The sequence below is a fragment of the Cyclopterus lumpus genome, chromosome 19, assembly GCF_009769545.1.
Source record: "Cyclopterus lumpus isolate fCycLum1 chromosome 19, fCycLum1.pri, whole genome shotgun sequence".
NCBI classification, from domain to species: domain Eukaryota; kingdom Metazoa; phylum Chordata; class Actinopteri; order Perciformes; family Cyclopteridae; genus Cyclopterus; species Cyclopterus lumpus.
Genome location: NC_046984.1, coordinates 15,161,275 through 15,185,870, shown reverse-complemented (window position 1 = coordinate 15,185,870; position 24,596 = coordinate 15,161,275). Strand labels below are relative to the sequence as shown.

Below are 24,596 nucleotides of genomic sequence, written 5' to 3'. Positions count from 1 at the left end.
TGAGTCGAGCCCAACGATCCAATGGAAATGAGGCGTAATCTAATGAAACAAAAAGTATAAAATAATCTCCTCAGACTGATGACTCACATGGAGAAATCCCCCACGGTTGAACATGAGAGAGCGCGTGGCCAGAGGCGAGAAGCAAACAACCACCTCTCTGTCCTTATAAAACTCGACAAGTGTTCACCATAAAAGTGAAATTGTGGCTCGGAGCCTCCTGTTTTCCCTCTCGACGGCCTGTTAATTCAGGTGTGTTTGTTTTTTGTAGTTGGACTGGAAGTATAGGCCTCTACTCCGTGTGCTGCCGTGCTCTCTCATTAGAGGCCACCTTCTTAGACTTTCATGGATTTTAAAAAACAATGAAGAAGAAGTACTTGTACGGTCTCCTCTTACCTGCCAGCGAATCAGCACGGACGTGGTTGTGTGCGGCGTGACGGAGAGGATGGCGGGCGCTTCGTCGGGCGCTGCGAGGCGATAAAGGACGAGACAAATGAGCTCAAGTTGACCTGAAAATGTGCACGATTCAAGGTGCTAAATCTATTCGGGTGCAGTGGCATTCATGGAGCATAAACGCACAATAGCTACAACAGAACGAGCGCTGACAGAATAATTAATTCCCCCCCCCCCCCCCCCCCCCCCCCTAAAAAAATAAGCTAATTTCTTTTGTCGGTTAAAGCGGCGCGGGGCAAACTTTGCCAGGTCTTTTAATGGCGGGGGGGGGCCTCTTGTCTCGTGGTAACTGCAGACGGTGCCGCACATGACATCTACCTGCTGCCTTCGCCAGTAGTGTCTGAATCACAACAATAGGACATACAACTCCTTTCCCAGAGATACAGGAGAGTGTGTGGTGCCTATAAATATCTACATAAAAAGTACACGAGCCTACGGTTTATGTGAAATATTTCCTTAATAAACACACAAAAAGCTTCATCTTTTTTTAAAAGGAATGGTTTGACTTTCTGGGCGCTTTACTCACTGTTTCGTGAGGGGGACTATTTCTCGGGGGCGCAGGGGACTTCCTGGAGTCTTGTCGACGCTGCGGGGAGTTGCCGGGCAACCAACCCGGAGAATCGCTGCACCAGACCATAAGTTGTCCCGCACATGAAACTCACGTGTCGCTTTTTACACTCAAGCTTTTTGACGTGCTGGTTGGGTAGATTGTCTTAACTTTACCATCCGGTCTTTATGCTAAGCTAAGCTAAGCTAACTGACTGGTTGTAGCCATCGTGATTACCAGACACCAGAGTGGTATCGATCTTCTCAATCAGCGAATAATCGCGCTTCAGAAAACGTCCAAAAGTACATTTTCACTCTTACCGTCCTGCAGAGTCGTGATGGCTTCGCTCTCCTCGCTGTACTCACTGTCCCCGATGTCGTTGGTGGCTTTCACTCTGAACTGGTAGGATGTGAAGGGCTTCAGCCTTTTTGTGTGTGTGGGGGGGGGGAAGGAAGCACAGGAAGAGACGCGTTCAATCTACGATCATGAACTATACGGGCCCCTGGATCTTAAGCCCTTTTTAAGCCACGGTTACCGTGGGGAGGTGCCGGGACTTTCAAGGAAACTACGAGACAAAACTTTCAACCGCATCCGAGAGCGTCATGCTGAATTCCTAATGCCCTCCATGTGTTTGACTGCTCCATTGTTAATGTTCTAAACCACCCCGGGAGCATTATTCTCTATCAGGATGTCGTCGATCTGCCAACTACACTGCAGCCGGGGGAATTATTTAAGTTCATTTAGTATCACCCTCTACATCTGATGAGAACAAATAGGAGACAAATGTTGCACGTGTTGCAATAAAGGGGGATGAAATATAGAGTGTAGAAAGTGCACCCCACCTCGACACGATGTAGGAGCTGGCCTCGTGGTTGACGGAGGCCGAGTGGACCGTCCAGTTGTTCTCGGGAAGCTCTCGGAGCTGCACCGTGTAGTAGCGGACGGGGGACAGGCCGTCGCTGCCGGGCTCCCACGACAGCAGCACCTGGCGGGCCTGAACGTCTTTCTGAGGAACCACGGGGCGGCTGGTGGGCTGGGGACGAGCTGGAGGGACGGACACGTCAGGCAGAAGGTGTAGGAGCGAAAGGGGAAAAGAGACGTTGGTGAACGAGGAAAGGGTAGGGTGGAGTGAATGGTAAGCGGATGTACAAGGAAGGAGAAATATAAGTGAATACAGTTTTTTCGCTCGCTCAAATTTGCATGTGTTGCACAAACAAGGGAGAATATAAAAAAGAGAGCGTGCCTCTGATGAATGAAAAGTAGCCGAAGGAATGAAAAGTTGCAGAGTACACGATCCTCAAACGCGCCTCGGGGGAAGCAGATGGACCGATTCCTTCTCGCAAACTGCATCAGAGCGCTTTCCGATAAACACCCGCGGGGGGGCCACAGAGAACTCCCCCCAGAAAAAACACACACACACATCTGCTGACTGGACCGTTAACCGGGAGTGAACCGCGTAGAATCTCGCTCTCAGAATTAAGGCCGACACAACCGCCGCCGTGTTTCCTGTTTCTTACCATCACGCTTGAAAATTCCCACTTCACACGCGGAGTAAAGCCTGCAGAGATATTACATCATAATAATAATGATAATTCAAATACAGCACACGTGGTTACCTCTTTTCTCCGTGGTGACCACCAGGGCCTCCGCGGCCTCGCCCCAGCCCTTCCTCGTCTGCGCTTTGATGCGGAACATGTAGACGGACTCCGGCCTGAGGCCGTTCACCATGTACTGGCGAGCGCTGGGGATCAGCACGTCCACCGTGGGGGTGTTGCTATTGGACGAGTTGAGGTGGTACGTGATCTGGTAGGCTGGAGAGACGTCGTGGGGGGACAAAAACAAATGTTATTGGCGACGACAATCCCGTGAGCATCTGCTCCCCGCGTGCTTGCTGACATGATGTACGGTTTTTAATCTGACAGATGTTTCAGGACTCAAACGTTCGCAGGGAAGTCCCCCAATTAGCTCACGAGAGAATCAAACTCACTTCACAGCTGGAGAAATAACAAGATTTGGTATTAACGTTGACAATCAAGCATGTTGAGAGTCATCAGGGACTGGTCACTAAGGACGAATCCTAGATTTCTGAGTTAAATATCAATAAATAAAGCCGACCGAGATAAAACAATATCTTCCCATATGTAGATTTGTTCGTAGAGCTTATTTAAATTGTGAAAACATCATCATGCCTTGAGGGGATGGTATTTGCCACAGTCTGCTCTCACACACACATTTAACACATGCTACTCACCAAGTATAATGCCATTGGGCTGCGAGGGCGACTGCCAAATAAGCCGGACTGATGTGGTCCGTACTTCAGGGAACAGGATCCCCACTGGAGGTCCGGGCACTGTGGCAACACAACAGGCATCATAAATAACAGAACTTCCCAAGATGCCCCTTTTAACCTTTTTAGATCACACATTGTGCATAATAACACACACATATGCAATATCCACAATGGACTAGAACACGTTTTAATGTCACAGCACAAAGTATTGCTACATTATCGCAATAGTATCATTCATGTTTTGCCACAATGTAATGAAGCTATTTAACTGTAACACTCGTAGTTCCTCACCATCGTCCAGAGTCCTCTCCAGGATGGGTGGAGAACTGGGCCGTCCGTCTCCAATCCGCGTGAAAGCCAGGACCTTGATCTCGTAGAGCACGTATTTCCCCAGACCGGTCAGCTGGACACTGTGTGTGGCGTTGCCGTCCACCATCCAGAAGTGAACCGCACTGTCGGAGTCCTTCTCTTTGTAGCCCACCTGAAGAGACACGGAGGAGTTGGGGGTCAAAAAAGGGGATTTGGAAATGGCCTCACACCTAGAAGTTATCCTTTTCCTCAAGAAAAAAAAAAAAAATCACAAAACAGACCTTGTAGCCCAGAATGAGACCATTTCGGTCCGGCTGGGGAACTTCAAACCAGCGCACCAGAATGCTGCTCGAGGTGGTGGCGAAGGCCGACACGTTGGTGGGTCCACAGGAGGGCACTGCGAAACAAATGGGGAGACACATTACGCCTCTAACAGTGATCGGCCAGGGGGGTCACAAGCCTCAGATATCCTGTGGGCCGTGCTGAAAAAGGAAGAAAAAAAAAAGACTCAAGAATAAGCCTTTTTCTCTTCCTTGGCGCTGATTCCGAAGAATTTGCTGGAGTGAGTGAGTGGAAAAAGAAAAGGAAAGGAAAGAGCACAGGAATTCCACAGTCAGAGTCCATGTGTTCTCAATTTCCTCAAGACTCCTTCCACGACCCATGAGTCTGGTGGGCAATATGACGGCGTGGGCTGCTAAAGAAAAGATGTGACACGCGGCAAAGTAAAAAAAAAAAGAGTGCTGCGTATTGTCACACTAATATCACAAAAAAAAAACGGTGTGTGGGCTTCTTTTGAGCCGTGCCATAACTCCTCATTTAATTGTTGTTTCTGTTGGCAAGAACTAGACATAAAAAAAAAGAGCTTTTTGAGTAATTATGCAAGCAATGCTGTATTTTTTTTTGTTGCCACTTCTCCGGGATCATTGCTCATCCGCTCTTCACACATCTGACAAGCAGTTTTTCTCCAACGATGACGGACGAGGCGCTCACTCACCAGACTCCCTGGTCCGGCCCCTGACGGGCTGACTCCAGGGGCCCGTCCCGATGCCGTTGACGGCCTGGACCCTGACCTCGTACTCCGTCCACTCCTCCAGGTCTTCGATGGTGAACTCCCGCTCCAGGCGGTCGCCGATGACGTGGATGAGCGCGCGGCCCTGCGAGCCCGCGCGCGAGTACTGGACCCTGTAGCCCACCTGCTCCGCGTTCCCGTTGTACTCCCATTCAGGCAACGGCTGGCCGTGAGCGTCGAGAGGGGGACGGCGGATCGGAAAAAAAAGGAGAAAAAAAAAGATGAAAAACATCCGACACTTAGGGCTGTAAATATGCTCTATTCTCAGTTACAAGGCCCCTTTGCTTTTTCTATTAGCGCGACGCTCGAGTTCATTTGAATGGAAGGCTGTGCTCCCCCCCCGACAATCGACGGTCAAAGACGCGACGCAGCACATTATGATTGAGACAATCTGATGCACCCTCAGCGGCTCCATAAAGAGATTTTACGAAACCTGGGACCCATTGATAAACTTTGAGATTAAACTGACGGGCCTGGAACCACAAACGTATACCTCTCCAGGCGTCTGTCCTATTTATTTATTTTTCTTGGGGGGGGGGGGGGGGGGGGGAGGTTGGTTTCTTTACAATATTCTTTAACTTTCTGTACATATTTGTACCTTGAGATGATGGCTTATGCTAATGTCTTGGCTGATAAATGGATAAAATATATCTCCAAATAAAGCGTTAAAACTCCTACTCACCATCCATCGGAACCAGAGGCTGGTCTCGCTGGCGGTGCGTAGGGTGACGTTGGCGGGGGCCAAGTCGGGAGGAGCCGGCAGGGTCTGGATCTTCCTGGAGGGTTGGCTGGGAGGACTGGTGCCCACTATGTTCACCTGGCGCATGCGGAACCTGGTGTTTTAGGGGGGAGTTAAACATTAAAAAATGCAAACAACAACTTGAAACAAGCATGCAGCGTTCTTGCAGCGCAGAGCATCCTCTCACACGACGCTTATTGCATCCGAAACCCGAGATCACAGCGTTGAATATGCTTATTTGTTTTACAGCCTGAATATGCAGGGGGGGAGGAAAAACAACAACATTATGATTCCAACGCGAGGAACGTTTACATCTACGGGAATGTAAAGTGGCAGAACCCATAAAAGCTGCTGTGGTGGTGTCTTCGGGGGAGGGGGGATCGTCTCCGTGAAAACGCTCATCGCCGATATTGAACGTGATCGTGGGGGGGAAAAAAAAAAAACAAGCCGGCTGCCAACGAGATGAAGATCATACGCGCGCTGTAAAAATAATATTTAAACCCACGCTATCCGTAACGAAGCCTGTGTTCAAATCAAAGGAATGGAGAATGAGATAAGGCTCCTGGGACAAGCTGAAATTAGCCCAGATACCCAAACGCGGCGTACACCTTATCTGTTGTTTGTCACAAATCTGCACACGCTTCATTTCCACGTTATCTCGCATAAGTTTAGACTCCGGGGAAAAAAAAAAAACGATGAGCAGGTACTAATAAGACTATAATAATGCACTATGCTGCGTATGCATGTCCTGTGTACCAAAGTCTGCTGACAGCGGATCAAAAAAACGATGTATTATCTGCTCTGGTTCTTTCGATCTATTATTTAATTGAATTTGCAAGATTGCAGAGGAAAGCTGATAAAGTCTGGGCCCCTCGTCCTGTTTCCTTGAATGTTCCCAGCGGGCTGTACCTGTAGAAGGTGTACGGGTTGAGACCTGGCACCTCCAGGGAGCGAGCCTCGGGTTCGTTGGTCACCTGGTGCACCATCACCCAGTCCTCGTTCTCTCCCACCACACCCACCTGGGACCGAGACCACAGAGAGCATGACAAACACAGCACAGGAAGATGACCCAATAACACACGATTAAGGACCTTGGAGCTCACCTGAGCCTCCACCTGCCAACGGGAAATGGAAGTTTTCCCGTCGTAGCCAGGTTTGAACTGCAGGGTGACGGAGCGCGGGCCGATGTTGGAAATTGCCACGTTGGTCGGGGGGCCAGGAAGCTCTGTGAGGAGGCGGAGAGAGAGAGAGAGAGAGAGAGAATGACGGTTGATCTCGTGTGGCTGCCTCTCTCACACACGGGGTGGTTTTGGTTTGTAAATCTAGCTACCTCAGCGCCCCCTGGTGGCCGCACAGATACGGCACAAGGACACATTTCTCCCTTTTTTCTCTTTCCCAACTCCAGCAAAAAAACAAAACAACAACAACAGCGAACGTGGATTAGTTTGTTTTTGAGAAACAAAGACGCTTACACAGGCGGAGACGACGCCATGAATGTCAATTATCTGGAGGTACGATTCAATCTGATATCTCACTGTTTACACTTGAGCCGAGCAAACAATAAGAATGGATTATTCCCTGGAAATCCTGGAGGGGTAATGAATCTGAGAATGGTGGACTCGAAGAACAGAGGGAGGGCTCTCTCTCTGTGAACATGAATATCATGGTCTGTTTGTGTTTTATGTTTCCATTTCATCTTTTTTCTACCACCATCAAAAATAAACATTAAACCAACCGTAGCATATGCCCGATCCAAAGCATAATACGGTTTCCATAAATCCCAGTCGGAGGCATTCACATCAAACTGTGGCGTATTGGAGTGTGGACAGCGGCCTGCTATTAAAAACACATCATCTTTCCCATGAGCACACTGAGCAATCCTGTTTTTCCTCGAGATTTCCCGAAATGAGGGTGCATTCAACCGTAATGAAATGCATGATTATACGTGTCCTCGTAAAAAAAAAAACTTCTAAATCATTTGCATGACTGATTATTGAGGGTGGCGTGACCGGTGCACAGAGGTGTTTTCTTTACACGTACACACAATGAGAGTAATTACCATTCTGGGGACTTTAACCGCTGCTCTGGAGCCCGCTCGCTATATAACAGCCCGTCATTTCACGGCTTTCCCCAGATGTACACACTGCGGCTGCCGCTCGTGGTAATTGATGTGTCCATTGTATGTCTATTACACCATTTTTTTTTTTTTTTTTTTGCAAATCTGAAATCATTAAACACTGTAATTGTCGTTAATGCTCTCGCGGGAGCTGTTATTACGCAGACGTGGCGCAGATATGTGTATCGGTGAGTTGTTTTTGGGGGTGTTTTGGGCTCAGAGTCCACCGAATTTAATGTGAAACAGTAAAGACGCAGCAAGAGAAGGTTTAACTGACTTCAAAAATGTGAAGAGAAAGCCTGCATTACAAAAAAAAACGGGAAGCGTGAGGGGGGGTTTTCGAAAGAGGGCGTTTTATTTAACGGAAGATGCCTTTGAGTTGCATTGTGGGAAATGTAGGCGGAAGTTTTACTAAAAAGGGCGAGAAACGTGCATGTTTTCTTCACGAATCCTGGTGTCACACCTGGTGGTGGTAATTGATACACAAAGTGATCATTTTGTGGGTGATGTTGTTGGTTACCGACCTGGCGGGACGCCGGAGGAGATGGTGGAGGAGGACAGCTGGCCCTGTCCTTTGGAGGTCATCCCGGCCACTTCGATGGTGTAGGTGGTGAGAGCGGTGAGTCCCGTGACCCGGTACTCCCAGGTGACGTTGGGCAGGTAGTGGGTGACCCTGGTGTTCGTTCGGTTGAACTCCTCCCACGAAATGCGGTAACCTGCGGAGACGGGTTGGACGGAGATTCAACGGCGTTTTTATTTTAATTTTTTTTATAGCAACAGTGGCAACTCTCAGCATCAGGGGGCATTAACAGGAACATTAAATTAACTTAATCAGAAATTGAATATAGCAAATTAAATCAGCCCTGTGACTATACCTCCCTGCACACACACACACACACACACATCCTCCACCCACTCCCATTCAAAAAACACACACGCTTACTCTCTCGAAGTTAATGCAATTTGCTGCTCGGCCAGCAGCTCTTTTCATGTGATTGCGTAAGGCATTAGGCGGCACTTCTCGCCAAATCAATAATTTCACATGTCTCCTTGGAAGCGTGTGCAGCACATTAGACTGCTTTTGGAGAAAACGCTTGAGGATATTCTGCCAAATATCAACTTTTTTTTGTAAACACTTGCATATTAAAGCACCTGATGGGCATTTGTTCTTTTACTCAAAGTCTGGCGGCATTATGGAAACTGGATTAGAAGCGACGGCTGCAAAGACGTTCCATTAAAACACGCACACCCCTGGACAAGTGACACAAACGGTTTGATTTAAACTTCAATCTACTTTTTATTTTTCAAACACGGGTTACAGTTGTGACTGACTGACAGTTTTTAGGTGAAAGCCGCCCTTAATCCCCGCTTACCTCTTCTATTATTAAAGACTTGACTTGTGTTTTAGGGAAGCAAGCTTTCTTTTTGGGGGGAGGATTAATGTTTTATGTAAAAAGTTATATCGATTTTTGTTTTTTTTGTTTGTCTCGCTGATGCAAACGCACATATATATTGGTGTCTCATAAGCTTGTGCCGCCTTGGTATTAGTATGTGCATGACCCGAATAAAACAAAAGCAACAATAAAGACGCTGTGTACCCTACAGAGCTGCGTATCCACCCCACAGAGCTGTGTAACCACCCTACAGAGCTGCGTATCCACCCCACAGAGCTGCGTATCCACCCCACAGAGCTGCGTACCCCACAGAGCTGCGTATCCACCCCACAGAGCTGCGTATCCACCCCACAGAGCTGCGTACCCCACAGAGCTGCGTATCCACCCCACAGAGCTGCGTATCCACCCTACAGAGCTGCGTATCCACCCCACAGAGCTGCGTACCCACCCCACAGAGCTGCGTACCCACCCCACAGAGCTGCGTACCCACCCCACAGAGCTGTGTACCCACCCCACAGAGCTGCGTACCCACCCCACAGAGCTGCATACCCACCCCACAGAGCTGCGTACCCACCCCACAGAGCTGCGTACCCACCCCACAGAGCTGCATACCCACCCCACAGAGCTGCGTACCCACCCCACAGAGCTGCGTACCCACCCCACAGAGCTGCGTAACCACCCCACAGAGCTGCGTACCCACCCCACAGAGCTGGGTATCCACCCCACAGAGCTGCGTACCCACCCCACAGAGCTGCGTATCCACCCCACAGAGCTGCGTACCCACCCCACAGAGCTGCGTACCCACCCCACAGAGCTGCGTACCCACCCCACAGAGCTGTGTACCCACCCCACAGAGCTGCGTACCCACCCCACAGAGCTGCGTACCCACCCCACAGAGCTGCGTGGAGTGATTTTGGGGTGACGGCGATCGTACCTGTGAGGACGCCGTTCTTCTCGCCGGGCTCACTCCAGCTGACTTTGAGCGAGGTGTCCAGGATCTCGGTGAAGCTCAGGTGACCCACGGCACCGGGGGCTGGGCGGGGACAAAATAAACAACAATGAGCTCGGGGGGCAATGGGCGAATGAGACGCTCAATAATAATTCATGCTAAATGTGTTTACAGATCGAGCAAAAAAAAACAAGGTAATCGCCTGGAAGAAAACTTGTGTGGCGACAAGTTGGGGAAAATCCTTCCAAAGCTCAACCAATTATCTCGAGAGGGGACTAAGTCCCAATTATGATGATCCTGGCTGGATGCGGCATAAACTCAGTCATTAGCACTCCTCTACAACTTGGTTCCGCATGAATAATAGATCTTGCCCAGAGGATGTGTTACTGCGAGACGCCCCGGCGGCGCGCCTCCCCCCCCCCCCCCCCCTGCCGCCGCCGCCGCCATCCCAGAGTGAAAAGCGTTGCAGGAGAAGTCGCTTACTGTCCTCGTGCGTCCTCAACGCCTTGGGCGGGCTGCGGGGGCCGTCTCCCGGCGTGGTGAAACACAGCACGGAGGTGTAATACTCTGTGAACTTCTTCAGGCCCGTCACGTATCCCACGTGGACGCTGTCCTGAAAGTTCGGTCGCGCCGTCACCATGGCGACGTCGTCGTCTCTGCCGGGCTCCCAGGCCAGCAACTAAAAAAAGGAGGGAGGAAGAGAGAGAGAGAGAGAGAGAGAGAGAGAGTCTGAAGAAACAGCGACTCATCATTTCACTGTAATAATTCTCACACAAAAACTAACAACGATGTGTCTCCCCGGTAGTCGTGAAGTCAGTCTGAGGAGTTATTTGGCATCGTAGCTCTCCTCATATATATTTAGAAAGACACCCTGAAGAGGTTGTTTTTTTTCCGACTGGGAGGGAATAGCTCCATTAAGGCAGACTGGGAGAGAAGGAAAAGAGTGGATGCTCAAGAGAGGCAGGATAGCATCCCATGATGCACGTACAGGCATCGACTAATGGGACCTGGATCGACCAATTAGGTGCTTAGGTAATGAGTCCCAAAGGCCGGTCTATTGGGTTAGCTTCCAGTTTCCAGAGAGAGAGAGGGAGGGAGCTGGCAGGAAGATATCAGAGATACTTGACTGTGTGCCACTCTCGCTTTCTTTTCTCCGTCTGTCTTTTCTTTTTCCCATCCCTTCCTGAAAGTCCTCCTTTGCTTCACTTCCCATCAGCTTTCCCTTTTTTTTTTCTCTCTCTCTCTCTCTTTCTCTCTTCTCTCACTCCTGCTTATGTCTCTCTCCCTCTGGAGAAGAACATGTCGATTTGATTTGTACAGTGACCCCCCCCACCCCCACACACACACCTCCTCCACCCAGCTGAGCCAGGCCTGTGGAGCTCTATTGAACAGAACAGACAAAGAGGGCAGGACAAAAAAAATTAAATAAGAAAGAAACCCAAATTACATAATTAAGTCGCATCAGAGTCAATGGGATAAACAGAGCTATTCTCCGGCTGTGGCTTTATGATTCCCCCGGTGGGTCGCATTTGTTTAAAGGAGACGGAGAGATGGACCGTATTCAAGAGCCCGTGACAAAATAATGAAGACATTCATCATTACGGCGCGGCGCGGCGTCACAATAAAACATGAAAAATGGCGGCGGAGATAAAGGAGGATGACCTCCGACTGACAAATGGGTGAACAGAGTCCATCGTTCACAGCGGCGCCGCGTATCCGATACTACAGGTTCCGTCAACGGGCGCCCACTGACCTTGTAGCCCTGGTTGATGCCGTTGATGAACTGAGGGTTCGGCGCCGTCCACGTGAAGCGGATGGTCGTCGAGTTGACCGACTCGGCCTGCACGTTGCCGGGGGCGACGGTGGGTACTGGGGATGAGAGGGGGGAGGGGGGGGGGGGGGGGGGGCAGAAAATAAAAGGTGTGAGAACACATTTCAGTTGACTGCTGGACGTCCGCCCGCATCTATTTTGATGTCAGTATCGATCGCGTCCAGGGCGGATTTTAGTTCACTCTCTTTCTGATGACACCGACACCTAAGACCGGTTCTCTCTGTGGGTTTGTTTCCCCGAAGATGAATCGATGTTAATGCAGTTAATACATCAGATGATTTCAATTAGAGATGATGACAATTAACTTGATGCTTTACGAGAAGGTTTTTTTTTTTTTTACTTGGATGCACAGTATTAAAAAATTAAACCTTGCACGATGTCGCATCCCGGTCGTATTCGTCGTGAATAATCAAGTCAAGAAAAAGATTCTCCAACGGCTGAATGTCAGGGACGCTACGTCATCGTACCCCCGAACCGAGGACTTTCCGGTGTGTGTGTGTGTGTGTGTGTCCTCCACAATCTCATGCACGTGATGTATTTCCTGTCCTCCGAGTAAGAAACAAGGAAAATACGAACACATTTGAGGCGAGAAACTTTCTTCGCTCGGAGCACAACAGCCAAGATGGGTCATATTTTCATATCTAACTCGCTAAATTTGATTTTGTTGTGATTAAACCGCTGTTGGCGATTGTTGGAACAGCGGATTTGAGTGAAGTTTGAGTGAAGCTTGTGACTTTGAGCATTCTAACTGTTTTCAGTTGTTTATAAATCATAATAATTGGCAAAATCCCTGTTGATTTTAATCCCGTTATTTTCCTGTTTTGAATCGTTTCCCAGAAAGCGAAATCAATATTCCGACTAGACATCGTGATGCTTTCTAAATGAGACCCGACGAGGCGAATGAAATGAGTTCTCACCGCCCTGCAGAGTCCACTCGGTGACTTTATGGCTGAAGGTGCCCAGACCCGCCCCGTTGTAGGCCGCCACCTCAATCTCATAGTTAGTCCAGATGATGAGGTCCTCCAGCAGCAGGTTGGTCACATCGGGACTGGAAATGTTCTTCATCTGGTAGTCCACAGGCAGCCCGGTCAGACGGTATCTGACACACACACACACACACACACACACACACACACATGCAGCTGTGACATTTGAGATGGGGGGGGGACATGACAGTGCTTTTCCGCTAGATGCAGTTCACCAGACGGCCTGCTAGGGGAGACAAAGCACCAGCAAACGTGCAATTAAAAAACCACTGACTGCTGTCTGGAAAACACCTGCTGTTTCATTTGGATGTAATGAATGAAAAACCAAACTAATTACATGTTTACAGGATTTACAGTCAGTTTGGCATATTGCTGACTCGGCCGATTAGAGTCGCTGAAGTTTTTCTGAAGTCGAACTATTTTAGTTTTCTCTCAGACTAAAAGGTTTTATTTTTTCTTCAAATGCAGTGGTGGAAACTGACACCGACTCTTATGTTAAACATGAATTCCAACTCTTGCCTTTACGATTATGATAATGTCTTTAAAAATCTTTTTATTTGCTCATGTTGAAATTCTAAATGTCAGAACACAGGACACAAGGGGGGAAACATCACACTGAATGTGTGTGTGTGTGTGTGTGTGTGTAATAAACAGTGAGGCCCAGACAGGTGGAGGAGCGGCGGTCTCACCTGACGGTGTAGCCCCTCAGGATGCCGTTCTGGTGGCTCTCCGGCGGAGGCTGCCACTGGATCATGATGGACTGGTTGGTCCGGCCGCTAGCGATGACGTTTTGAGGAGCAGCACTGGGGGGCTCCTCTGGGAGAGAGACACTGCAGAACACACACACACACACACACACACACACACACACACGCACACACACACACAGAAACGAAGCGAGAGAGGAAATAGGTTTCAAAAAGAATATTTTTCTCTCTGGGAATCACCAGGAACACAGCGTTAGTTTATTTCAAACCAAAGCACTTTGTAATAACGCAACAGCCTAAATGAAGCATATCAATTTAAAGCTAAATACCAGTTTCATTTTCACTGAAGCACTTACTGCAAAAACCTTTTTTTTCCCTGTACCCTCAACTGTTTTCCTGCCACTTTGTTGTCTCGGTTAAAAAATAATAATTAAAAATAAAATACCTGAGCAGTGCTTTTTGTTGTGCTTTTTTGTTCCACTCTAAATATGCACAGAGCCCACACTTAACGCCACAGACGACGGAGTCACGGGGGAGCTTTGTAGCCCCCTGAACGCTGCAGATTCACTCTGGGGGGGGGGGATGCGTCTGAGAGCTGGGAGTGAGATCAGTGGCGGTGACTAAGTAGCAAATGGGAGTAGGCGAGGGAGCTGGCATCGAGACGCAGCGTGACAGACTGGTGGAGGGCGGAAGGGAACGAGGGAGGGGAAGCTAGGGGTAAGGGTTAGGAGGGAGGGAGGGGAAGCTAAGGGTGAGGGTTAGGAGGGAGGGAGGGGAAGCTAAGGGTGAGGGTTAGGAGGGAGGGAGGGGAAGCTAAGGGTGAGGGTTAGGAGGGAGGGAGGGGAAGCTAGGGGTGAGGGTTAGGAGGGAGGGAGGGGAAGCTAGGGGTGAGGGTTAGGAGGGATGGAGGGGAAGCTAGGGGTGAGGGTTAGGAGGGAGGGAGGGGAAGCTAGGGGTGAGGGTTAGGAGGGAGGGAGGGAGGGGAAGCTAGGGGTGAGGGTTAGGAGGGAGGGAGGGGAAGCTAAGGGTGAGGGTTAGGAGGGAAGGAGGGGAAGCTAAGGGTGAGGGTTAGGAGGGAGGGAGGGGAAGCTAAGGGTGAGGGTTAGGAGGGAGGGAGGGGAAGCTAAGGGTGAGGGTTAGGAGGGAAGGAGGGGAAGCTAAGGGTGAGGGTTAGGAGGGAGGGAGGGGAAGCTAAGGGTGAGGGTTAGGAGGGAGGGAGGGGAAGCTAAGGGTGAGGGTTAGGAGGGAGGGAGGGGAAGCTAAGGGTGAGGGTTAGGAGGGAGGGAGGGGAAGCTAGGGGTGAGGGTTAGGAGGGAGGGAGGGGAAGCTAGGGGTGAGGGTTAGGAGGGATGGAGGGGAAGCTAGGGGTGAGGGTTAGGAGGGAGGGAGGGGAAGCTAGGGGTGAGGGTTAGGAGGGAGGGAGGGAGGGGAAGCTAGGGGTGAGGGTTAGGAGGGAGGGAGGGGAAGCTAAGGGTGAGGGTTAGGAGGGAAGGAGGGGAAGCTAAGGGTGAGGGTTAGGAGGGAGGGAGGGGAAGCTAAGGGTGAGGGTTAGGAGGGAGGGAGGGGAAGCTAAGGGTGAGGGTTAGGAGGGAAGGAGGGGAAGCTAAGGGTGAGGGTTAGGAGGGAGGGAGGGGAAGCTAAGGGTGAGGGTTAGGAGGGAGGGAGGGGAAGCTAAGGGTGAGGGTTAGGAGGGAAGGAGGGGAAGCTAAGGGTGAGGGTTAGGAGGGAGGGAGGGGAAGCTAAGGGTGAGGGTTAGGAGGGAGGGAGGGGAAGCTAAGGGTGAGGGTTAGGAGGGAGGGAGGGGAAGCTAAGGGTAAGGGTTAGGAGGGAAGGAGGGGAAGCTAGGGGTGAGGGTTAGGAGGGAGGGAGGGGAAGCTAGGGGTGAGGGTTAGGAGGGAGGGAGGGAGGGGAAGCTAGGGGTGAGGGTTAGGAGGGAGGGAGGGAGGGGAAGCTAGGGGTGAGGGTTAGGAGGGAGGGAGGGGAAGCTAAGGGTGAGGGTTAGGAGGGAGGGAGGGGAAGCTAAGGGTGAGGGTTAGGAGGGAGGGAGGGGAAGCTAGGGTAAGGGTTAGGAGGGAGGGAGGGGAAGCTAGGGGTAAGGGTTAGGAGGGAGGGAGGGGAAGCTAGGGGTAAGGGTTAGGAGGGAGGGAGGGGAAGCTAGGGGTGAGGGTTAGGAGGGAGGGAGGGGAAGCTAGGGGTAAGGGTTAGGAGGGAGGGAGGGGAAGCTAGGGGTGAGGGTTAGGAGGGAAGGAGGGGAAGCTAGGGGTGAGGGTTAGGAGGGAGGGAGGGGGAGCTAGGGGTGAGGGTTAGGAGGGAGGGAGGGGAAGCTAGGGGTAAGGGTTAGGAGGGAGGGAGGGGAAGCTAGGGGTGAGGGTTAGGAGGGAGGGAGGGAGGGGAAGCTAGGGGTGAGGGTTAGGAGGGAGGGAGGGAGGGGAAGCTAGGGGTGAGGGTTAGGAGGGAGGGAGGGGAAGCTAGGGGTGAGGGTTAGGAGGGAGGGAGGGGAAGCTAGGGGTGAGGGTTAGGAGGGAGGGAGGGAGGGGAAGCTAGGGGTGAGGGTTAGGAGGGAGGGAGGGGGAGCTAGGGGTGAGGGTTAGGAGGGAGGGGAAGCTAGGGGTGAGGGTTAGGAGGGAGGGAGGGTTAGGAGGAAGGGAGGGGAAGCTAGGGGTGAGGGTTAGGAGGGAGGGAGGGGAAGCTAAGGGTGAGGGTTAGGAGGGAGGGAGGGGAAGCTAGGGGTAAGGGTTAGGAGGGAGGGAGGGGAAGCTAGGGGTGAGGGTTAGGAGGGAGGGAGGGGAAGCTAGGGGTGAGGGTTAGGAGGGAGGGAGGGGAAGCTAAGGGTGAGGGTTAGGAGGGAGGGAGGGGAAGCTAGGGGTAAGGGTTAGGAGGGAGGGAGGGGTGAGGGTTAGGAGGGAGGGAGGGAGGGGAAGCTAGGGGTGAGGGTTAGGAGGGAGGGAGGGGATTAGGAGGGAGGGAGGGGAAGCTAGGGGTGAGGGTTAGGAGGGAGGGAGGGAGGGGAAGCTAGGGGTGAGGGTTAGGAGGAAGGGAGGGGAAGCTAGGGGTGAGGGTTAGGAGGGAGGGGATTAGGAGGGAGGGAGGGGAAGCTAGGGGTGAGGGTTAGGAGGGAGGGAGCACTTGAAGTAACCCGAGGCCGCAGAGAGGCCGATCTGAATTAATGTGCATGTTTGTGTGTGTTTACATGTGATTGTGCATGTTTGTGAGTGTGTGTGTGTGTGTGTGTGTGTGTGTCCACTTTGGTACATGTATATCCGTCCTCGCCGACTCTTGACTGAAGAGATCTGTCAATGTGGTTGTCTAGGAAACGGCTCTTCCTGAGCCATTTGGTAACCGCCACAGATTTTGTAATATTTCTCACTGCGATTGCCAATTAAATGATATTTCTAGTGGATTTTAAACAAACCCACAATAAAACAAACAAGACGATACATCAACATGTCCTCAGGAAGTTGTTGGGTAAGGTGTGGCTTTACCCCCCCCCCCCCCCCCCCCCCGCCCAACAAGGGAAACTCTATTTTGTCATTTCTCTTTATTTCTCACCCTGGATATAAAAAGTACGAGTAGACGTAGGATCTGTATTTCACTCACCGCTCGGTCTCCTTGCTGAACTGCCCCTTCCCCACGTCGTTAACGGCACAGAGGCGGAACTGATAGGAGCGCGCCGGGATCAAGCCGTTGACCGTCACCGCGACGGACTGCGGCTCGATGTTGGCCAGCAGGATGGCCCAGGGGGCGTCTGGAACGAGGAGGACTCAGGTTGAACGGTGCCCCCCCTAAACGTACGTGGACCTCACCTTAACATCCCCATCAAATGTAAAATGTTGTCAGGAACGAGCCGAAAAAAAACATCTCGGTGGCAATTCCACTAATATTCAGAAGGGATTTTTCACTCTCATGCCGGCAGCAATCGTTTTGTCACGGCGGGTCACAGTTAAAGGAAATTCAAATAAATGAAATAAATGAAACGAGTCATGTTTGAAAAAAAAAAAAAAATGGAAGCGAGGGCACGACGTGCTGCGGATTTAAGCCCGACGCAGTTCGACAGGTTAACAAGTTAAAAAAGAACACTTCACCTCCAAAAATGATCATTTTGCCATCTGCCATCTGCCATCTGTGATACTACTAATAATAATACATTTGATCTGATAGCACTTTTAAAAGAATACTCAAAACACCGTAAACACAGAAACAATCAAATCAATTACAACATAAACCGGAGCGGTGACATCAAAGCAGATTTAAATGGACGATTTAAACGGTGAACGTCGGCGTGCGCTTTGAGTGAGACTAGAAAGGAACTATAGAAATGCGTTAACAATAAACTATGCGCCTCAATTCATCAAGAGGTTTTTCATACTATTCATTGCCGTAAAGGTATGCGAAAAATAATTAATAATTTCCATTCGAGAATTCAAGGTAACGCCGCGTGAGCAAATTATTTGGAAATGATTTTGGGAGTGAAGTTTTCCTTTAAGCTGCTTTGTTAAAAATGTTTTAAAAAATAAATAAAACAAGCAACATTTAGCACCTTTAAGCTGCTTTGTTAGAGACCCTCGTTATACACAATCCATAGATTCTCCGAGGGGAGTCCACGGAGCATAAACGAGGGCCAGAGAAGGAATGCGAGAGAGCGTCGACGCGCGACGGGATAATGAGCGACCTACTGTTCTCCGAAACCTCCAGGACGTAGCGGACGAGGGGGCTGTTGCCATCGAAAGGCTTGGCCCAGGCCAGGTCGATGGCTCTCTTCTCCGACGCGCTCAGCACGGCCGTCGGGTTCTCCGGAGCGTGAGGCAGCTGCCTGTGGGGGAACATCGGGGGAACAACTTTGATAAATAAAACAATCCCTCCTATCAAATCATCCTGCGTCTTCTTGCGCGCTTCTGAAGCGCGGATGAATGTTCTACAACAGCTGAGACGGGGTGATGAAATGTGGCGTGACAAGACGGCAGAGACGGTTTCCCCTCGCCGAGATGGACACGCAGGCAAACGCAGGGAGATAGATATAGATGGATACCTGAGGGGGTGGGGGGGGGGGGGGGAGTTGAAAAGGCGTAAAGAGACAGATGCACGGATAAAGACATGAATAAATGAGGCCAGAGCTGGGGATCATTAATTCATTCGTCCGTGAATTCAGATCCGCACAGACAGATTGACAGATAAACCGAAAGGCCAACATGGGGGGGGGGGGGGGGGCAAAGAAGTGCACGTTCAGTCGGTACGTCGGTTTGGCAGACAGGAAGTCAGACGTCTCGTTCACATTCGGTTTACTCATCGCTGCAGTGCCACGCAGGAAGCAGAAAAGTCTGCGAGAAAGACAAGATTTGAGGAGAGATAGAGAAAAAAAAAACAATCCACGGGGGTTTGTGTGAGGACAAGTGTGTCGTCCCACGAGGTAGGTAATGTGTGTGTGTGTGAGGGGGGGGGGGCTGAGAGTGGGGCTGAGAGTGTGTCGAGTGAGAATGAGGACAGGGGGGAGGTGAGGAGGATACAGGGATCATTCAATTGGAAATGAGTCAGAGGTGTCAATAAGAACAGGATGGCAGGGAAAGGTTGGCAAAGGAAGGTGTGTGTGTGTGTGTGTGTGTGTGTGTGTGTGTGTGTGTGTGTGTGTGCGTGCGTGCGAGTGTGTTCGCATTGCTTCAAAATACATGTTCCTTCCCGTATCTTTGCACTGGAGAATACCAGAAAAAAAAAAGGTGCGAGAGATTAAAAAAAAATAAAAGCAAAGAGGCGAAAACGGTGGTTACCTGACCCGGAGGTGGGCGCTGCGGGAGTCGTTGCCTCCGACGGAGGTCACTCTGCAGGTGTACGTGCCGATGTCGCCCGACCAGGTTTGGGAGATGTGGAGGGTGCCGTCCGCCTCCAGCCGCATGCGGGGGATGGACAGCACGTTGACGACCGAGCCCTCTTTCTCCCAGACGTGCCTGGAATGCAAAAAGCGTCGATTGACGATATTTACTTGCACCTGAACGCTGCCTTTTAAAAAAAAAGGGGGGAATTTGTCACTCTGGGCGTCACAGAATTAATTACTCACCACCTTTTTTTTTATAGATTTAGGAAAATGCATCGGCAACGACAAACAGTGTCAAACGAGGGGCGAAGGGAAGGTACGCCAAAAAGAAAAAATGCAATCAAGAAGGCATCTCAAACACCTCACAGAAAGAAGTCCCCGGGAAATTAATTAAGAGGAAAACGCTCGACTTTTGTAACTCGACCTGTTTGTCAACGCACGTTCTCGAAATTCCACACTTGGCATCGTGCGTCTTACCGAACTGCCAGAACCCGACTTTTGCATTGTTTTCGGCCGCCACCTGCTGAGAAGTGAACCGTGACGATGGCACGGCGTCGGCCCTCAGATGGCGCGTTAACTCTTTATCCGACAGCAAAGCCGTGAGCGAGAGCGAGAGAGAGTTATTTACCCAGAAGGACGTGTGTTTATTAGCGAGGCATTTCATCGTTCTCCTCTCCGTCTCTTATATCATATCATCGCGGCCGTCGGTCCGGCGTATCAAACGTTGAAGATGTAGCCTTCTCCTCTGAGGAGAGAAGGGGGACAGGATGCTCTATTGATCACCACCGAGCTTCAGAGTGTATAGCGAAAGGTGTGTGTGGCGAAAGGGTTGTGTGTGTGTGTGTGTGTGTGTGTGTGTGTTTTGCACCCCGGAGATGTGCGAGAGAGAGAGAGAGAGAGAGAGAGCGAGAGGCCTCTAATGACATCGATGCACATCGGTGGGCGGCGAAAACACACTTTGCACGAGCGTGGGCGTTTAGCTTTTCGTGATGCACTTATTAGAATTTTCCAATTCATCTTCCCAATTCATCTTCCTGCGGCGTCGAATCGCGACCGAGGTTTTGTCACCTGTGTTTGCGTCCGTTGGAGTCGGAGGCTAAATGAGTTTATTATTTATTATTTAATGAGTTAAATAATAAACACGTGGTCCTTCGGTAAAACGCCGGTGAGAGCAGCTCTTTATTTAGGTGTTTGTGTTGATGTGTTGGAGGAGAAGAAACACACACACACACACACACACAAACACACACACACACACACACACACACACAGTCTGGATCGGTTAAAGCTGTTCCGTTCCTCACCTGCCTGAGCGAGACATCCCAGAATGCACCTGCGAGGCTCTGGAACCGGTCCCTTTAGAAGTGTTTTTCTGTGATCCATCGAATGTGGCCTCGCCATTAAATTCAGAATCCTATTTAAGATTTGTGTGCACGTTGGTTTTGAACCTCGCCCTGGGCTCGAGACCCAAAGGAAACTGTGGCTTTGAGGTTGTGGCTTCTTCACTTTGAACCTCATTCTTTTTGGACTTTTGATCTTGTGGACATTGTGGACTCCTTTAATAAAGGATTAAGACCTTTACACACAGGGGGGGGTGGGGGGAATATGACACGTCCGAAAAGCAATTAGAACCGAGGGTCGATTTGTCTCAAAATAAAGGCATCAAACCAATCGCGTCGTGCAGAACGGACCATTTCAAAAGGCACTTTGTACATTTCACTGAGCTTCTGTAGTCCGAACCAAGACAGCGACACTTTATTACCCCCTTCGACCTTGACCAGATCCACTCCTTTCATGCTTACCTTTCACAATAAAAGCCCTGTACATGTGTACTGTTTACCGGAGGAAAGTAAAATGTAATGAAAATCAATAAATATCTTAAAGTAGCTTGTAATATAGAACAATTTACCTCAGACAGAGTGGCAGACGCTGCTCTGGATATTTTTCTTACTGTCAAATAATAAACCAATAATAAATGCATCTTACTGGGAGATAGCGTATTCATATACACCTTACTGCTGCGCTGAATGCTCACTGGTGCATCTAATCTGTGTTAATACACACACTGAAAATAGTCCCCAACAGAATATGTGTGACCAGTTGTTTTTAGACTTAAATATAAAAAATAAAAAAACGGAAATATCAAGGGACAGACCAACACAATATTGGTTTTGGTCATTCTTTTGACAAGAAGAGAAAATATAAATCAGCTTTATTCTGTGAAACAGCACCTCGAATCCGACCAATTTTCACTTCCCTGTGTTTCCTTTAACACTCCTTTCACTGTGTCTGTATTTGTATTCTCTTCTACTGTAAAAGCACTTCATGCCATCTCTTTTGGAAAAGTGTAATGCATATGTCATATGAATACACGTCGCTCATTTAATGCGCCCGAGGAGGTGTCCTTTACCTGACTGTTACGCTGGGGTCGTGTGTGACCCCGCAGGTCATGATGGCTTTAGTTCCTTTGATAACGCTCTGGTCCTGCGGGGGCGTGGTTATCCTGGTGCGAGCTGCAGGAGAGAGAGAGAGAGAGAGAGAGAGAGAGAGAGAGACGTGAAGAAAGTATGGGAAGAGAGAAAAGAAAACCGCTTACAAAATGTCCTTCCTGAGAAAGAAATACAAAAAAAAACAACAACAACAACAACAACAACATGCCAAACAGATTTCAGAAAACTCATTTCAGTAGAAATGACTTGCTGCTGTTTGGTATTTTGTTTTCATGATGGCTTCGTGCAGACAAACGCCTCGATGATGACTCCAGACTCTGCAGAGTGCTTTTGTATCCCAAGGAATTGAGCGTACGTTTTTTGTTACCAAGCACAACTTCCTCGCCCTCGACCCTCTGCCGAGCAGACGTGCCACTCAAAAAAGACATAAAACTCCACCACCAACAACAGACAATATCAGGCATGTGTGTTTAAAAAAAAAAAAAAAAAAAAAAAAAAAAAATGTACGCTCACCCCAGACCACGAGGTCGGCGGCCGCCTCGTCGATGCCCCGGGAGTTGCTCGCCATGCACGTGTACGTCCCGGCGTCGGAGATGTGCGACGGGGAGATGAGCAGGCTGCCCGACTCCAGCAGGGTGAACCTGGGCAGCTGCACCGAACCGCTCGCCAACACACGCTCACCTGGAGCGCAGGGGGATTAAAACAGACCAGAGAGGGCATTCACAAACAGAGAAAACGGTTCGGGCAGAATAAAAGGAGAGAGGGAAAAGACAAAAAAAAAGAGCAGGCATTCAGGAAACAGAATAGGAGAGAGGAGAGGGGATTGTTGGGGGGGGGGCAAAGACAGTGTTTCCCTGATCGGCTATTGGGATCCAAACATGGAATCCAATCAGGATTCATTTGTTAAGCCATGTGGTCCCATGCGTAAAAGAAAACAGACATCATAATCCCTAGGTGTGTGTGTGAGTGTGTGTGTGTGTGTGCGCGTGTGTGTGCGGGCGCATGTGTGCAACGGAGACCTTTCTGCCAGGTGATAGCCGGTCTCGGAGCTCCAGAGGTCTCGCAGTGCAGGATGACTGACATGCCGTCGATCACAGTGCTGTCTGAGGGTCCGGCGGTGATATTTGGGGCAATGCCTGAGGGGAGAGACACACACACACACACACAGAATAAAGATAGAGCTTAGTACAGCAGGGAGACACGGTAAGAGGGTTATCGAGGTGACAGAATAAACGTCTACGGCAAAAGCCCTCTTCAAACGTATCGCTTGTAAGCGCCGGCCGGCTGCATCTCAGAGTTTAGTCCACGCTTTGTCCCACTAATTCTTCACGGATAGACACGGCATTCACCTCGGTGCCACAGCCGTCTGCTGCCGGCCTGGATTTGTTTTGGGTTTTTTTTGTACACACACACAGAGATAGCGGCTAAAGGAAGAGGAGGAAGGAAAATGACTGAGGGAGAAGCGTACACAAAAAGGAAAGATAACTGAAATACCTATTTGTGACATGCAATAAATCAAAGCTTTTTAGGGGATGACAGAAAACTGAATCGCTCCCGAGTGGAAAGAGGGAGTAGGGAGTTGGTTTACGAAGGAGGGAGTGTAGGAGAGAAGGGGAAGCGGGGACACGGATGTGTTAAGGAAACAGCGAGATGATGGGATGAGATCTGGAGGGGAGAGAGAGAGAGAGAGAGAGAGAGAGAGAGAGAGAGAGAAGAAGACAAGACAGAGAGAGTGAGTGAAAGAGAATATGGTGAATTCTGATGATGTGGTGCAGCGTGGAGCGGAGACAAAGTGAAGGAAATTAGATGTCAGAGACTTCGCCAAACAGACCGAGGGTTAAGCAGCAAACATGTTGTTAAGCTCCCGTTATTGTCGTAATGTAAACGTCACGGCGTGGACCTAATTGTCAAACTGAGAAAATCCAGAGAATGAAAACACAAGATTTATTAACCGCAGCGAAACACAAACGCATTCCTATATTTCTGAGACACTGAATAATACATGTTATGGGAAGTTTACACATTTTCTCCAAGACATATTCAGAGTGCTGCATTTTGTGTTGCTATCAAGGACAGTACTTATTATAACTAATCATGTTCAAATTCACGGTTTCTACGATTCTTTTTTCTTGGGAGTAAAAGCTCGTGGCGACCAGATTTCACGTCCCCATTTCGAGTTTTTTTTTTGCCTGGTTAGCTAAGCTAGCGGCTTAGGATGCTAGCAACAGGATGCTAGCAACAGGCTGCTAACAACAGGATGCTAACACGCTCGCCGTGGCGGATATTAGCATTGCGGCCGATGGGAACGTCATTAGCTTTGTGTACATGTGGTGTCACCTGGTCGTCGGCAGGCTGCACGACCTCTGGGGACCGTGAACGAAGGTGCGTCATTTTCGTGGCAAGGTAACTGATAGCGGTTGAGGAACAAAAGAGGGGAAACTAACTGAACGAGACCGTCACTCCTGGATGAAAACTAATATTATGCTGGAGTTCTATGGAGCAAAACCACAAAAATGAAAACATAAAAAAGATTCTTCCGCATTCAGATTGAACCAATTGAATTGGTGTTATCTTCTCGTGCGTAAGATGCAGTTGAAGAAGAAATCGCTGCAGTCAGAATTGCCTTGAAAGCACTAAATTGCTCCTACTCTTCTCCCTCCTTACAGGTTGGAATTGCTTTCCATTTTTGTAAAAGCAATTACAACTCGTCTTTTTGTCTGAGTTTGACAAGGGGGCTTGACAGAGCTGTGTAATAATGTTTTTCTTCTTAAAGGTTCATTCTGAGTTTTAACAAAACACATTGTGCTATAATGGCAGTAATTATCTGTGAATAAAAAAAAAAAATTAAAAAAAATATAGAGCTGCTTGAGCACTCACTGGTAACAGCCAGGTATGTGTTGGTCTGAACCTCTCCTGCCGGATTTCTGGCAAAGCACTGGAACATCCCGGTGTCGTC

At 49.6% G+C, this 24,596-nt stretch overlaps 1 protein-coding gene across 1 annotated transcript in view; it reads right to left on the bottom strand.

Annotated features, from left to right (window-relative positions):
* Positions 1-24,596, bottom strand: part of sdk2b (sidekick cell adhesion molecule 2b) — a 69,414-nt gene that overhangs the window by 18,567 nt on the left and 26,251 nt on the right. The window contains 24 exon segments of the mRNA XM_034558737.1: positions 394-464; positions 1,318-1,421; positions 1,840-2,041; positions 2,614-2,808; positions 3,249-3,347; positions 3,579-3,768; positions 3,878-3,993; positions 4,591-4,828; positions 5,348-5,498; positions 6,314-6,423; positions 6,508-6,629; positions 8,045-8,236; positions 9,849-9,947; positions 10,347-10,542; positions 11,617-11,732; positions 12,612-12,793; positions 13,370-13,510; positions 16,985-17,132; positions 18,061-18,197; positions 19,147-19,323; positions 21,601-21,703; positions 22,154-22,321; positions 22,660-22,776; positions 24,518-24,596. The exon segment at positions 24,518-24,596 is cut by the window's right edge and continues 116 nt beyond it. Coding sequence (XP_034414628.1) covers positions 394-464; positions 1,318-1,421; positions 1,840-2,041; positions 2,614-2,808; positions 3,249-3,347; positions 3,579-3,768; positions 3,878-3,993; positions 4,591-4,828; positions 5,348-5,498; positions 6,314-6,423; positions 6,508-6,629; positions 8,045-8,236; positions 9,849-9,947; positions 10,347-10,542; positions 11,617-11,732; positions 12,612-12,793; positions 13,370-13,510; positions 16,985-17,132; positions 18,061-18,197; positions 19,147-19,323; positions 21,601-21,703; positions 22,154-22,321; positions 22,660-22,776; positions 24,518-24,596 — 3,453 coding nt within the window.